The sequence below is a fragment of the Argopecten irradians genome, chromosome 13 (assembly GCF_041381155.1).
Source record: "Argopecten irradians isolate NY chromosome 13, Ai_NY, whole genome shotgun sequence".
Taxonomy (NCBI): Eukaryota; Metazoa; Mollusca; class Bivalvia; order Pectinida; family Pectinidae; genus Argopecten; species Argopecten irradians.
The window spans coordinates 27,826,774-27,841,651 of NC_091146.1; the positions used below are offsets into that span (position 1 = coordinate 27,826,774).

At 36.2% G+C, this 14,878-nt stretch overlaps 1 protein-coding gene across 1 annotated transcript in view; it reads left to right on the forward strand.

The window, feature by feature from the left end:
- Nucleotides 1–5,643: 5,643 nt before the first annotated feature.
- Nucleotides 5,644–14,878, forward strand: part of LOC138305771 (uncharacterized) — a 29,847-nt gene continuing 20,612 nt past the window's right edge. The window contains exons 1-2 of the mRNA XM_069246041.1: nt 5,644–5,679; nt 5,949–6,374. Of these exons, the coding sequence (XP_069102142.1) occupies nt 5,644–5,679; nt 5,949–6,374 (462 nt within the window). The remainder of the gene's footprint in view (nt 5,680–5,948; nt 6,375–14,878) is intronic.

Here is a 14,878-nt window from a genome sequence, read left to right on the forward strand (position 1 = left end):
AAGAGAATTTTCTTAACGTTGCACATTCCAAAACCAGTATATCCACCTTGTAACGCAACACTACATTAATCATATTAAACAAACTATCCTGCACATTTGGAATTTGTGCAAGTTTCTACGAATTGAAGTTCTTACTTCAAACGGTGAATGTTTAATTCCCAGGTGATACAGAACAGAGAAAGCAGTGATGTCGATTTCTACAGGCCTTGGAACGACTACAAAACAGGATTTGGTTATCTTAACGGCAACTTCTGGCTCGGTAAATCAGATATAATCTATGTATGGTAAAACATGTAAACCAACTTTCTTTTGTTGCTAGTGAATATCACTTTTTTCCATTTCGAAACATGTTCGCGGAAATAAACTTTCGCGAACTGACTTGAATCGCAAAATAAAAAAGCACACAAAGTGAAAGTTGGTGTACAATAAGAATTCAATTGATAAGCTATATTTGATTTGTTTTAAATCATATGATATGTTTTCATATTTTCTGATGGGTTTAAGACTGCAGTACTGTCAGTACATTTTTTATTCTACTGTTGCCCTGTTTTCGTTTTCTTTAAAACAGGAAATGATGCTATCCATTACCTTTCGACTATTGCCTCTGTCCTTCGCATTAACTTAGTGACATGGGTGGGGGATGAGAGGTATGCTGAATATTCCACATTCAACGTTGAGGATGAGACAGACAACTTCGCACTCACTGTCTCTGGATTTTTCGGAACCGCCTGGTGTATGTATATACTCTTTATAGATGGAAAGATCATAAGATGGTTTATAAAAATGTGTTTTATTTGACAATGGGGTCTCACGTTTCCCCTGGTGAGGGGGCAAGTTTACTTAAGTTTATATATGATAAACACATTTATGAACATTATTTGCTCACTTTCACAGGAAATGAGTCAAACTTGATTAGATTTATTAGTCTGATATATTGCGTTTTAACATATATATCGGTCCTCGCTGACCCCCTGGGGGACCAGAGAGACAGCGCAAAACAGGGTCAATATGACTAAAATTTCAAAAAATCTTCTTCCGAGTTCATAGGTTTGATGGAAGCAAATACTCTTCATGGATGAAAAAGTCAAATTTATAAAATCACTGACCGACTTCAAGGCCCATTATTTGGTGTTTATATGTCTTTGTTTCAGTCTATATCCGAACTCCAGTGACCCTTAAGGCCCATGGGTCTCTTGTTTAAAACGTGATGGTATGTCATTTAACTGTAATGTCTTCACTTATTGTGGTTAATTGGATTGGTTTCTAAGGTTAACGTTTTATTCATTAAAGACGGCATACCCTTTATACAATTTGTTTGTGTTAATGTGTGTACATTTTGGTAGGCTGCGGTATGTTCGTTGTGTGTTGTAATAGTAGAAACATTACCCATTTTATAGCGCTCTCTCACTGAAACATACGGCTAGAGGTAATACACCCTTCCCGACCATATTAAGTAGTTCCTCTATCACAAGAAGACACAGCACAAATATACCACAGTCTCCGAAAATACGCACTTCATACCCGCAACACATCACATACATGGGGGGGCCGCCCTTACTTGACCCTGGCTGTTAATAGGACGTCAATTTAATCAAACAAAGTAGAAGACACAAGAGATTCTGGCCTTAAATGGTTGGGCTGTTCATTATTTTAATTAATCAAACAAACAACCAAGTTTTCTTGTCATGTAAATATTTTATGTTATATTTATCAGATGATGCCTTCGTTCACCACAGCGTAATGCAGTTCTCCACCTACGACAACGATAATGATGTATGGGGCAATAACTGTGCGTTTAATCGTCGCGGCGGCTGGTGGTTCACGCGATGTACCAGTGCAAATCTAAATGGTGGAATTTACTACAACGGCAGTGGGAACCTTAGGGCGGTTACCTGGCTAAATCTCTATGAAGACATCGCATATTCCCACATAATGAAGACTAGAATGCTACTGAAACGTCCTCATAATTAGAAGCAATCCTATTAAGATACGGATCTTTAAATTGAATAGTAGGGCAAAGGAAGGCTAAAGTTGGTAAAAATGGTGTTAATGTATCCAGTACTATTTCTTATGAAATCGAATAAATGATTCCGTCATAATAATCGCTCTGAATGCGAATAAAGTAATTTTTATAATTGGAATCCTAAAACGTTTTCCCGGCTGGCTACGTTCGTGTTTCAACGAATGCGAAACATTTTTTTTTAATTGTGCTAAATTTGACACGGGGCTTTTCAATAAGTTTCAGTTGTCAAAACTGTACAAGGTAAGCGGAACTTGCATTCCATATAGTACGCTGAACGGGGGGATCACATCAATAAACCATGACCCCGGGTCAGCGAACTTTCAGAACTTTTAGAACAGACAAACACAGAACACGTAACTATGAAGAGGCAGTGTTATGTGGTGAACACAGGGTTTTCGTCGTAGATTAACATCACTAACGTAACTATTACGACTGACAAATACCAACAATGACACGTTCTAGTGATAGAAATGGATTCAGCACAATGCAAGCAAGGATCATTTTGATCACCTGCCCGTTATTTAGAATAAATCATAAGAATACATTGGTGAAGTAAAGGTTAAATCCATTACCGATATTCTTTCAAAGTATTTTTCTTCTGTTTCCGATGTCAATGCAGGGAAAACTACTATCAAGTTAAAGATGTTTACTGACAGGGCTAATTTCATTTAGCCCTACGTAGTCCGATTTTAACCTGATGCCGATGTTGATTTTGACGTTGTAAAATAATCGTTAGTTATTCGACTTAGGGCACAGTGTGAGACATCGTTTTCATAAATACCGTTTCTGTCCCTTGGGTGTATTATACATTGTATATATATATGCACTGTTGTAAAAATAGTATGTAACTTGGTTTGCTGGGACACATAATGATACATAAATGTTTAATCAATTCGCTTCCCCATTGCTTTGTGAAAAGTAATTCTGATTGATCTGTCTGTGAAATAAGATATGACAGATTACATACGTTAACTTGAACTATGGGATACTCAACAAGCTACGTCTTTTATTCACACGATGTGACCTTGCTCTCTCTTGTGATAACTTCAGTGATTGACTCATAGTTTCGGGACCTGTGTGAAGGTCGCTTTCAAAATACTTCCAAATATGTAACATTATAACCCTTTACTATATGAGTGAGATAAGATAAGGATTATCAGACAGGTTTCTGAAAAGTGGAAAGAGACTTATTAAATTTTTTGTAATCTTTGCACACCTATTATTTCACGATAGTCACCAGGATTTTGTCAACAGTAGAGTAGATATTCAGGATTTTCTGAGCATGAGAAGAAACACTTCTAAATACTTTACATTACGACGTAAGATGAGATCAATTCGATATCAAAACTGTAGTATTATTTTATATGACGATGTTTAATTGTCAGATCGTAGGAAAATATTACTGTTTTTTATTATATATTTTTTTTATTTGTTATTGCTTAATTATTTCCAAATATCAACTTTTTATCGTTTTTTTGTTAAAATAATGATATCTGTATAGTTAGGTTTCATAATAACATTCGAATGTATATAATATATATATATATATATATATGTTGTTTTATGTAATTGATAGACCAATTCTTACAGTATTTTCAGCAAAGCTTAACATGCATTGTCATGTGTCGTAACTATGGAATATGACGTTTGTTAAGCCAGCAATTGTCTTTGCAAATATTACTTAATATATCCTTAACTCATGTAATTGATGTTGGGTCAAAGTATCTGCATTTGTAAAAAGAATGTTTAGATGATTGCGTATATTTGTGTACAGCGAGTCTAATCTTTCCGCGCTTTCTTCATCTTTATTGTCCGCATATCCCACGGTGGGCCGCGAACTACGTATTTTCTTTCCCCCGACTTTTCACTGCGCGATTTTGCCTCCGTGACTTTTTCCTTTAATAACTTTCTTTCTTCCTGTGTCATGTCATGAGTGACACTGATATTCTTAATACTTTCGTCAGTTACCTCGGCGAGATTTTTTAAGTTGCTCATGAACAAATTCTTTGCTTGATAATCCTTAAAAAAATACTTTAACTGGCCTCGTATTTCCAATTCCGCTGTCCTTTTGTTCCCTTTTGCCAAGTCTCGTGATTTTTCTCACGTTATCTTTCGTAGTTCTCATGATATCACAGAGGCGATTCACAAATGATTCATCCTCATGTTTCCCTGTTTCCGCATTCTCTGATACTACCTCTTTGATGTTGGATATAACTATATCATTCTCTCGTGACTTTATCTCGTTGATTTCAGTCAGGACCTCCTTCGGCTTGCTGACAACTTGACTATTCGTCCTCGGCTCTTCTTTCCTTGCTTTATCTCTCTCGTCTAAAAGTTGCTTCACCCGACTTTCATCGCATTTTGTCGTCATTTTTGCCTTGAGATCGGCTATTCTATCTTCGTAGACGGACATGAACTCTTTACATCTCATTTCTATCTCCATATCAGCATTCACTATTCTTTCCACAGTCCGAACAGAACCACATAGAGTCCGAGTTCTTTAACATATCGTATTCTGCCTTCTTTTTATGAAGGCATTTTATGCAATGTTTGAGTTAACATCTTGCATTTCAGTAGCCTTGCTTCTGATAGTTGGAAGTCGACCATGCAAGTATTGCACTTCAATGTAATTTCTGCATCTTCATCGCTATTTGATGGAGTGACATACTGATGGACTTTCGTCTTGGATCCGCTCCTGGAAGCTGATTTCTTTGCTGTAACTAAGGCCGCTCCGCCATTGTCTTTGGCACTTCCGGTTGGCATGATTCACTGAAATTGCTGATATGTTCCCTTGTGGGTCGAAAATCGTCCTAAAAAGGGCACATTGATATCAAATATGTCGTTATGCTACCATCCAGTTTGAATTTGCTTAGTAGGTAGAGGAAGATATACTTAATTATGGGGTTTTCGTTGCCCCACAAGAGAAAGTCCGACTTGCCAGTTCAATTGTGACGTCACAAGTTATGTAAATAAAAAGACAAAATAAAGCTTTATCCTAATAACTTATGTACATATTTGATATCAACATTGAATATAAAAATAGTTTAAATAATTTGTTTGTTTTTAATCATTTCATTTGTAGAACCCGAATTTTATGCCAACTACTGTAAACGAACTTTCCTTTGCGGCCATCAAAATTCGCGATTTTCACAGCAAGTTCGAAAAGATAAAATTCGCGGATTGGGAAATGGAATTGAAATTCCTATTAATAAATATAATATGGATGGTAATTTGAGGAGACAAATTTTCTTGAATTTACTTAAATCGCAAAGTTGGCGAAAGTAAAACACACGCGAAAACAAGTTGGTTTACAGTACACCTGATCCGAAAGTAACATCCGGCCTCCATGACAAGATAACTGGATGTTTCTGAAACCAGAAGGACCCTTACATCAAGAAATATAATAATATATCTGATAACACCAGCTGGCTGTATCCTATAACATCATCCTAGTATGACAAAAGATATTAAATATAACCACTGTAAAATATATGATAACACCAGCGAGTTGTATCCTATATCATCGTCGTATGACACAAGATGTTAAACCATAACCACTCTAAAATAAATAACACCCGAGTTGATAACACGAGCGATAACACCAGCTGTATAACCACTCAATGATAACACGACGAGCTGTATCCAATATCATCTCCGTATGACACAAGATGTTACTGATAACATCCCACCCTGATAGCATCACAGGATATCCATAATAACAGAGCGGGATTCATATGTTGACGTCAAACAATATTGCTACACGGGATGTCCTTAATAATAGAAAAAAAACTGAAACAACTCCCTCCTCATATCTAAAGTAACACCATCAGATCAATCTGAATTATCTTAATTATATCCCAGATGATGGTATTAACAATTCCACTAATGGTTCGTGCCATAAAGACAACAACCACAACATATTTAGGCAACATTTCGTTACACCACACATGTATCTGACAACATCCTGGATTTCTCTGACAACATCTTCGAGGTATCTGACAACACATCGGAGTTCTCTGACAACACCTTTGATGTCTTTGACAACACATTGACGGTCTCTTACAACAACTCATTGGAGGCCTCTGATAACACATTGAAGGTGTTGTACGACACACCGGAGGTCTCTGACAACACATCGGACGTCTCTGACAACACATCGGATGGCTTCTACAACACATTTGATGTATCTGGCAACACTTCGGAGGTCTCTGACAACATATTGGATGTCTCTAATATCACTTCAGATGCCTCTGATAACACATTGGAGGTGACTAACAACACCTTGGAGGTGACTGACAACACCTTGGATGTGACTGACAACTCATTGGAGGTCTCTGACAACATATCGGAGGTATCTGACAACATATTGAATGTCTCTAATATCACTTTCAGATGCCTCTGACAACACCTTGGAGGTGACTGACAACTCATTGGAGGTCTCTGACAACATATCGGACGTCTCTGACAACACATCGAAAGTCACTGACAACACATTGGGGGTCTCTGACAACATCTTCACCGTGGAAAAGGTTAACGGAATCGGGGTGCGCAGGAGGTGCGTACCTCTGACTTAGGGGGCGCTTAGACGGCATATGGGGGAGCTCGAAGCGAGAAAGTGGCCGACGGTAGTTGTTTACATTTTTTCGATGCAATCATAGACATAGATATTGAGAGGACAATTAAACATTTCCATTCTACCACATGGGGAAGTCTAAAAAGTAGACTTTATTTTACAATAGTTAAAATTATACAGGTACATACAGATGATGTGAGAGTTTTACGTGCCGTCACACTATATATATCGTTTTGAGGCACGCGTCATACAGATGTAGCTAGGCTGTCGTTATAAAGGGACCCCCTGGAGATAGATTAATTAGGTAACAATGAGATATACCTACATGCTGTGACGATTGACTGATCATCATATCAGGTGAGGTGTTACATTTGGTATTTGGATAGGGAAATGGCCCCAGGGAATCAGTCGAATGGGAGTAACGTGGAAAATAAAAGGCCCTGGTGGTCATAACAACAGACCTACAGGTATGTTCCTGTAGATAGTTACAGGTACAGTATCTAAATATTAGGTGCAATTATTACACAACTATATACCTGTATCCCCATCTGTGTCTGTATGTTAATATGTCTATGCATTGGGTATGTACATAATTAAGTAATGATACGATTCAGAAGTGTAAAATATAAATTCACTGGATTAAAATAAAAACCAGTAATTTAATATTCTGTGTGTAAAAGCACTAAAACAGATTGACAATTAAAATGTTTCTGACAGCATGAATTATGACACATTATCTGCAACTTTAGCGTGATTTCAATGTAGATATAATGTCGATAGGTAATACACCCGAAATGATCATATCAACAAACAAACAAAATCAATAAATAAAATATGTGAATCAATTTTTTTTCAAAGCTTATGATTGAATATTATTTGTCTACAATATCAATGTAGAACTATATGCTTGAAAGAAATAACGTTTGTCTCTTGTTTAAATATCGCCAAAAACAGAAACGTAGATGACTTATAAATCATGTATTTGGAAATTAGACTCATCTAAATTAATTTTAAGTGAGGAGATCATTCTGCAGAACAATGTAGGCCTTACGGATATATACGTAACGTAACCCTGCTTGGCCCACCCATACGCCGTCCCTAGCTAAATTAGCGTCTCCCCCCGATCCCGTCCCTCGCTAACGTAGGGTAAACTTTGTCAAATCTCAACCATTTTACAAGCCATGGAGAAATTTTACTTCTAAAAGCACCTTTCAATGTTATTGAAAATCTTAATTCGTCTGGTTCTGGAATTGTAAACTACGTAAAATCACCGCATGCTCCTTGATTTGACAGCGAAAAATGTAAACAAATCACTCAATGCCCCTACTCGCATGACTTATGTGTCTTAGCTTGAACGACTCGTGTATCCTTGGCTTCAATCAACACATCTCATCGGTAGAATGGAAATCACTCTAAATGCAAAAAATGTTGGTTTTTAATTTTCCTCTCAATATCTATGTCTATGATCGCATCAAAAAATGTAAACAACTACTGTCGGCCATTCTCTCGCTTAGAGCCCCCCCCCATGCCGCCTCAGCGTCCGCTAAGTCAGAGGTACGCACCTCCTGCGCACCCCGATTCCGTTAACCTTCTCCACGGTGATCTTCGATGTCTCTAATAACACTTCAGATGCCTCTGACAACACCTCGGAGGTGATTGTCAACACCACCTCGTATGCATTTGACTAGACATCAAAGGCACAGTGTAGGAACGGAAGTGTATAGTATAATCATTAGTTGCTTTTTGTATCGTCACTTGTGAGTATCGAAGCGGGATGAATGAAAACAGGCATGGTATACAGGTCGGTAAAACACCAAATATCGGCATTATTCGTAACTAAAAATATGTTTAATAATATAGACGACTTCATAACATGTATATAAACAAATTCATGAACATGATTTGAAAATAATACAACGACTATACAAGCGTCCTCGCAAGCAACTATACATGCCAGTTCAAAACAATGCAAGTGACTATACAATTTTAACTGATCATCCTACAACTTCAAAATACGATTAAAGTTAAAAGAATAATTGTGTCTAATAAAGATGTATCTATGTGGTTTTATATTGTTGCGATTTTCATTTATAGACCTTGATGGTGCATAGAAATAATAAAGTACACACAGAATACACTCCAAATAATGCAAAATATTTAGGCTGGTTTGTCCTACATTTCTTCGACATGATGAAACAGCAGATCAACTCACAAAAAAGTGTCTCAAATGTTAATGCTGGTTAACCCTCAACATTTCATTAGTCATCTAGATTTTTTTCAGTGAGGGGACCCCCATAACGCCGTTTTTAACCGAAGATTAAACAAAAACGTATAAGAATGAATAAAATTGGACAAAACATTATCCATGACCCCCCCCCCCCCCCCCCCTCACCCCCTCCACCCCAACCACCCACCCCCATCACTCACCGATTGTTTTATTTGTCTTAGCAAGTGACCGGAGTACCGCTATACAGACACGCAACTACAAAATTATAAAAAAAAATACTATACACTTCCGTGCATACACTGTGATAGGTCTCTGACAACAAAAATATAAAAAACAGATATACAGTATTCCACATATAATGGTTAGATAACATATGTTGAGATTTTTATAAAGTGACCTGAGAGGTGTACGGTATGGATACATAGTCATAAAACTACTTAAATAACACAAACTTACATTTAACAAATATATACAGATACGTTTTAACAATTGAAAGTGACACTAAAATACCGTAGCTATTCGCTGGACCACTTAACTGGTAATCAGGCGACAGCAGTTTCAATGACCACTTGCGTCTCTCTTTACATCCCCCGTCCCTTTAATAAGACGTGTGATAAAACCATGATATAAAAACAAAAGATATCGTAAGCGATAGAGTAGCCAGGCTAGATTACAGGTAGATTGATAGCTTTAACACCTCAGTCAAGTATATGGAACTTTAAATGGAGTCTATTGTTTATCATTATACCAATCCGTCCCATTAATTGAGTAGGTGCAATATATCCATGTTCTGAATTCGAACACGACATATATCGTTTTATACATGTGCCAAGTAGTCAGTTACGGTTACAGGTTAGATAACGTGAACTCATGTGTTGACATCAGATACGCGGGCGTGGTGCATTTTACTGGGGCTCCACAAAACGCTTGTTAGACCACTCATGAAAATGACCTAGTTTAAGTTAATTTATATACAATATAAACATATTCACATACAGAAGAGAACATAAACAACACATCTTATTATTACGACAAATCTTATGATCACAACATACATTGTATTTAATTATTACAAAACTTATTATACATGAAATATAACAATCGTTCTAAATGATATGTTTTGCTCGACCATGGCTGTAACGTACATCTAGAAACAAATGTAATCATCTCGTTATAAGCGTAGTTTCGTCATACACTCAATTACAGACATGGTAAGGGAACACTGACGGATAATGTAAAGTACTACCTTATAATCACGAATCGTTATAAGGGTAGTTCGTTATACACTAATTACATACATCGTAAGGGGAACACTGACGGGAAATGTAAAGTACTATGTTTTAAAATCACGAACTCGTTATACGAGTAGTTCGCTATACACTCATTACAGACATGGTAAGGGAACACTGACGGGAAATGTAAAGTTCGACGTTATAATTACGATCACGTTGTAAGCGCGTGTTTTACTGCAAGCGTCTCTCTATTGAGACAACGCATCACACCAATTATCTCAATTAACTGGTATCTCCTCATCCTACAAAGGTAATTTAAACTGACCCCGTTTGACCTTTTCTCTCCCCTTACTATTGGTAGACAGATATTTAATAATGATCTTGGCTAGCCGATGATATTGAAGGATCATTGAGTGTATGTTAATTAGAAGATTCGTTGTGATGTCTTCACTATATGTAAGCCACGCTGTAAATAGTATACAATGAGGCGAAATTAGTAGGAGCTTATATAAAGTGTCTAATAACTCATTTTGGACAACATTTTATAAAGTAAATCTAATGTATTTATAGGACTCAGTATAATCATACTAGACACGCAAGAAAACTGACATAGTTGAATTTCACAACACTTACATTTTAACAGTTGATATACAGATGCATTTAACAAATTGAAAGTGACAACTAAAATACCGTCGTTATTCGCTTGACGACCTAGTGAGTAATGGTGTGATCAGGTGACGACAGATTGATTGAATTACACAAGTGTACTCGTCAATTACATGTCCCCGTCCCTTCTAATAAGACAGGTGTGATAGTACCATGAATCGGAAAAAAAACGATGTGTGCGAATATGAGTAGCAGCCATAGGATTTCAGGAAGGTTGGTAGCTTTAACACCGTCAGTTGAAGTATCAGAACAGTTTAATGCCGTATCGAAATGTTTGGTCAACTATTCTACAAATCCGTCTCTTTAATTGGGGAGATGGTATGAATATAATTACCATTGTTCTGAAATCGGACACGACGGATTAAAGTTATGGTAACCAGTAGTCAGTCTGTATTAAAGGTTAGATAATGTGTGATCTAAACACGTAGGCAGTCTTGTGATAAAGGTTAGATAATGTGTTTGTTAACATAGTAGTACAGATCTTGTGTTAAAGGTATAGATAATGTGTGTTAACAAGTAGTCAGTATGAGATAAAGGTGGGTTAGAGATTGTATGTGTACAAGTAGTCAGTCTGTGTATAAAGGTTTGAGATATCGTGTGTTACACACGTAGGTAAGTCTGTAGAGAGAGAAGATGGTTAGATAAACGAGGTTAACAAGGTAGTCAGTCTGTATTAATAGGTTAGATAACGTGTGTTTACCAAGTAGTCAGTCTGTGTTAAAAGGTTAGATAGACGTGTGATAACGCTAAGTAGTCATCACTGTGTTAAAGGTTCCGGATATTGGTGTTTTAACAATTAAGTCCCAGTCTGTGTTATAGGTTAAGATATTTGTGTTATACAAGTAGGTCAAGTCTGTGTTAAATGGTTTAGATATACGTGTCATAACACAAGTTAGTCTGTCTGAGATAAAGGTTAGATAATCGTGTGTAATCAAGTAGTCCAGTCCTGTAGTAAAGGGAGATTAGATAACGTGTGTTACCAAGTAGTCATTCTGTGAGAGTAATAGGTTTAGAGATAACGTGTGTTAACAACTAAGTCCAGTCTGGTGTAATAATGTTAGGGAATAACGTGTGTTATCAAAGATAGTCAGACTGTGTTTATAAGGTTAGATATCGTGCTTTATACAAGTAGTCAGACTGTGATAAAGGTTAAGATACAACGTGGTGTTTAAACAAGTAGGTCAGTCATGTGTTTAAGGTTAGATTACGTGTCCGTACCAAGTAGTCCAGTCTGTGTTAAAAGATAGATAACCGTGTGTTAGACAAGTAGGTCATCCTGTGTTAAAGGTTAGATAACGTGTGTTAACAAGTAGTCCAGTCTGTGTTAAAGGTTAGATAATGTGTGTTAACAAGTAGTCAGTCTGTGTTAAAGGTTAGATAATGTGTGTTAACAAGTAGTCAGTCCGTGTTAAAGGTTAGCTAAACGTGTGTTACCCAAGTAGTCAGTCAGTTTTATAAGGTTAGATAAACGAGTGTTACCAAGTAGTCAGTCTGTGTATAAGGGTTAGATAATGTGTGTTAACCAAATTGTCAGTCTGTGTTAAAGGTTAGATAACGTGTCTTAACAAGTAGTCAGTCCTGTTTTAAGGGTATAGATCAACGTTGTGTTAACATGTAGATCAGTCTGTGTTAAATGTTAGATAATGAGTGTACTAACAAGCAAGTCAGTCTGTGTTAAAGGTTAGATAAAGTGTTAGATTAACCAAGTAGTCCGTCTGTGTTAAAGGTTTAGGATAACGTTAAATCTTGTGGGTGTGAGAATCACGAACACGCGGACGTGTGTATTTTACTTTGACGCCAAAAAACTATTAATGAGCCAATCAGTTTTTGGATTTTTTTTTTTTACACTATAGATAATAATGTATATGCAGTATTTACAGTATAAAAGGTTTATTTTTTTTTTTTTTTTTAAGTCAGTGCTGTTTAAAGCTCTGTAAAACACCATGTTTCGTGTGAGCCAAAAATCATATACCAATCAATGCCTTTACCAAGGTCACGATTGTTCTAAGCCCCGTTATTACCAATTTGCCTGTAAATATATTGAATAATGATGGAGAGTAGGCAAGGTTACCCTACCTGAGTCATGCATAAAACTAGTGATTGTGGGAAGGGCGTATGTTGGTAGAGATGCAGTAATAAGAAAATAAACTCCTTGTGTGAATAGTTAAATACATGGACACTAGATAGATTATTGAGGTAGTCATTTGAAGCCACTACTGAACAAACAATAATATACATTTGCTCTAAATTTTACTCCAAGATGAAAACAGATGCATTTATGTACGTAATAAAGAAGTGTTGTTTGAAAATAACACATCCTTGACATTATACCAGCTTATACAACATATATTAACTGGCACTCAACATGCTATCGTAAGTTAACATTTCCGAATGAATAAGTCCCGTTATGCTTGCATAAGTATAATAAGTATAAAAGTCTAATATTCCCACGCGATAATTATGGCCGGCCGCGCGCCATATCCCTCTCAGTGCCACCACCCCCGCCATCACAATATATAAATTAACATAAGAGAATAATGTTGATACGGGTCAACTTGTTTATCAGCAAGTACAAGATGTTATTGTTATCAAATATATAGGATGGTACAGTACTCGAACTTTTCGTTTACTACATTAATTACGATAATGTCCTCACTATCATTGTTTTCAAATTGATTGTATAGAAATATTGAGTAGATGTTGCATTTAATTTCTGCATTTCAAAATTTTTCACGTTGAGTGAGTAGTTTATAATAACGTCAACTTTTTATCACCATAATCATGGTCACCTTTAATTGGACTGGACACATTGTGCACTAGGAACCTTAAAGAAACATTAATGTGTGTTTATCATAACGAAATCGTACACCCGGATAGTTGTATTTCATGGGGCATACTATGAGTTCATTACGGGCCAGTGGTTTCTAATATTGTAAATTTCAACGTTTGTAGTTAGGAAATCATTTATATCTAGTACTCAATGCCGGCACCATGATCTTGTACATCTTAATAAGTTGTGTATCTCGCTGATAGATGATTATTTTTGATATTCATTTTATTGTTATGCATAACGGTGACAGTGCAGGACCACAAACCCTTGGTTTATTTATTCAGTTTAATCAAAATTAAACGAAGAAAAATGACCTTACGCCGACGTTTGAACCATAATTAAACATGGCACTTGAACTTGCGCATTTATAGTGCACTCTAAAATCCAATTTTATAATCATATAAAAATCAAAATCTTAAAAGTCAGGCCATTTAATTTATTAAAGATAATAAATAAACAAAATTTATGTATTATAATAGTTCAGTATACAAATGTCAACGCAATAAATCTTGCAGGCGACTTATCAAAAGCAGACGGCGCTTCTCGCACCATGCTTCCGACTACGGGATCTCTTTGGTTCCTTAGTTTATTGGTACGTCTACATTAGTAGACCTAAAACTGAGAAACATTGTCATACCGAACTTAATATGTCCGTATAATTTTGCTACTTTATCAAAACTACTGGAAAACTATGGCAATGCGCAGGATCATGTGCCACGCAAGGATCATGCTACCTATGAATTTACAATGTACATAAACGGATTATAATTGTTTAAGGTCTAATTTGTACGCTTTAATTATACGTGTAGGTTATTCAACTCATGTAGTAACTAATCATTTAAAAGTATTTGTTTGTAGTTTGTCACAAATTCAGATATGTTGGCAAGTCGTTCAGTGTATTACGGGTAGTAGGGATTTTGTAGGATAATATATAATGTAAAAACACAGGGCACGATTGTTTTTGTTTAACAATCAATACAACATTTTTAATCAATTTCAAGATATAGTAATGTAATAATCAATTGTTCACTGTGTCACTGCGAAGATAGAAAAACAGTGATAAACACATGGATATTAACCACACAGAATATGCTAGATAGATAATCATTAATTTTATTATATTCATTACTTGTCAACATATCATAATGGGCATTTTTGAAGGTCAATAAATGACAGAGATTAAAATTGCCCGATGTATAATACCAGTCTCATAGTCCCCATTCACTGAATGGTACAGAAAAAAATTTGTATTAAATGACAGTTAGAATTGACAGAGAAATGCATACATCATTATTCAGTTACGCAGTAGTTAAAATTCCAATGGTAA